This window comes from Geospiza fortis, unplaced genomic scaffold (assembly GCF_000277835.1).
Source record: "Geospiza fortis unplaced genomic scaffold, GeoFor_1.0 scaffold98, whole genome shotgun sequence".
NCBI classification, from domain to species: Eukaryota; Metazoa; Chordata; class Aves; order Passeriformes; family Thraupidae; genus Geospiza; species Geospiza fortis.
This window is the reverse complement of record NW_005054306.1, coordinates 2,869,297-2,870,764: the sequence shown is the minus strand read 5'-3', so window position 1 is coordinate 2,870,764 and position 1,468 is coordinate 2,869,297. Positions and strand designations below refer to the sequence as shown.

General features: G+C 59.6%; 1 protein-coding gene across 1 annotated transcript in view; it reads right to left on the bottom strand.

Annotated features, from left to right (window-relative positions):
• The window catches only part of NR2E1 (nuclear receptor subfamily 2 group E member 1), a 16,746-nt gene extending 16,235 nt beyond the window's left edge, over window positions 1-511 (bottom strand). Inside the window, 2 exon segments of the mRNA XM_031066663.1 lie at window positions 314-460; window positions 463-511. Of these exon segments, the coding sequence (XP_030922523.1) occupies window positions 314-460; window positions 463-496 (181 nt within the window). The 5' untranslated portion in view covers window positions 497-511.
• Window positions 512-1,468: the final 957 nt, after the last annotated feature.

The following is a 1,468-nucleotide window of genomic DNA, read 5'->3' as shown; positions in this document are numbered from 1 at the left end:
AGCGGTTAGTCATGCTTTAAATTCCCCAGTTATGAGGTGCATGGATTTAAGATTAAGGAAAATGTGACTTTTAAGTTGTTTCTGCTTTCCTCGTTGCAGGATTATTTGTTGTAACTGGGAATGGTGTGCAAAGTACTGCATTTAAATCCTCCTTCGACTGAGTTGCTTACGCGATTCAGTGTAATTGAGCGACCGGACTTTCAAACTCTTAAAAAGAAATCATTATGTCGCAGAAGGTTGCATAAAGCCCGTGAGAAAACCAGCACGTTTCAAGGCCGAAATGCCTTTTAAACCCAAACCTTCCCCCCTTCACCCCTGTGCCGGAGACCCGCACGTAACCGGCCGCGTCCCGGCGGGACCAGCCCCCTCCCCGCCGTCGGCGGAGTCGCCTTCCCGGGTGCTCGCTGCCCACGGGCTTCTGTCCCGGTTCCCAGCCCGGAAAGCCGGGGCACGCAGCTGGAAACGGCTTTTTGTAAGCCCCAGGCCCAAACTCCATCGGGGCGACCCCGAGCCTATAGATTCGTTGCCACTCCGGTTGGAAATATACACTTCTTTTTCAATTGGGCGCGGGGTGTGGGGGGGTGCAAACCCAAGCCACAACCCCCCCTCCCCTCCACCTCCCGCCCCCCAGGCCAGGCTGCAGCCGGCCTCGGAACGGCTGCTCGAAGCCTCCACCGCGTTATTACCCACTTGTTGATCCCGCCGGCTTGCTCATGCTCAAAGCCCCCGTGAGTCGCTAAACTCGGGGCGAAGTGTCGGCGCCGGGGCGAGGCGGTGCGGCCCCCACGGGGGCCCCCCTGCTCCGCGGGGCAGGTGCCTCCCTTGGGTGCTCAGTGCTGGCTCCGCCGCGGGGGCCGGCACATCCTCGCCGCAGCCCCGCTCCCCCAGCGATGTCCTCCCGAGGGAAGGGGACGCGCTGCGGGGACGCAGAAAGGGGGTGGGGGGCGCGGAAAGAAAAGTGGAGCAAAATGGGGAAAAAAAAAAAAAAGCAAAAAAGAAAAAGAACAACGAAGTGACCCAAAGTCGGCGGCTGCCGGCTGCCCCTCTCCGAGTAGATGCTCTCGGGACCCTGGGAGGGTGCTGGGGGTGCGACTGTGCTCGCCACGGCGCTCCTGGAAGGCAAGCGAGAGCCACAGCAGCCAGGACAACAATGAGGCGAAGGAGAAGGTAGGATAGGGAGCGGGGCTCTGCGCCGAGCGCCTCGGTGCAGCAAGCAGGGAGATCAGAGCCTGGAAAAATAATGGAAGGGGGGAAAAGGCGTCAGAGGAGGCAGTCTCTGCCTCTCAGAAACTGAATGGTATAAAAAGGGAAAGGTTTCCAGAAGTTCATTACACTGGCTGACTTCGCGCTTTGAGCTCCAGGCTTCGGCCCCTATAATATCAGCAGAGAGGCTGTGACAGGCAGCGGCGGGGAGGGGAGAGGGACGCCCCCTGCCCACTGAGCTTCCCTCGCTTTCCCCTCAACTCCT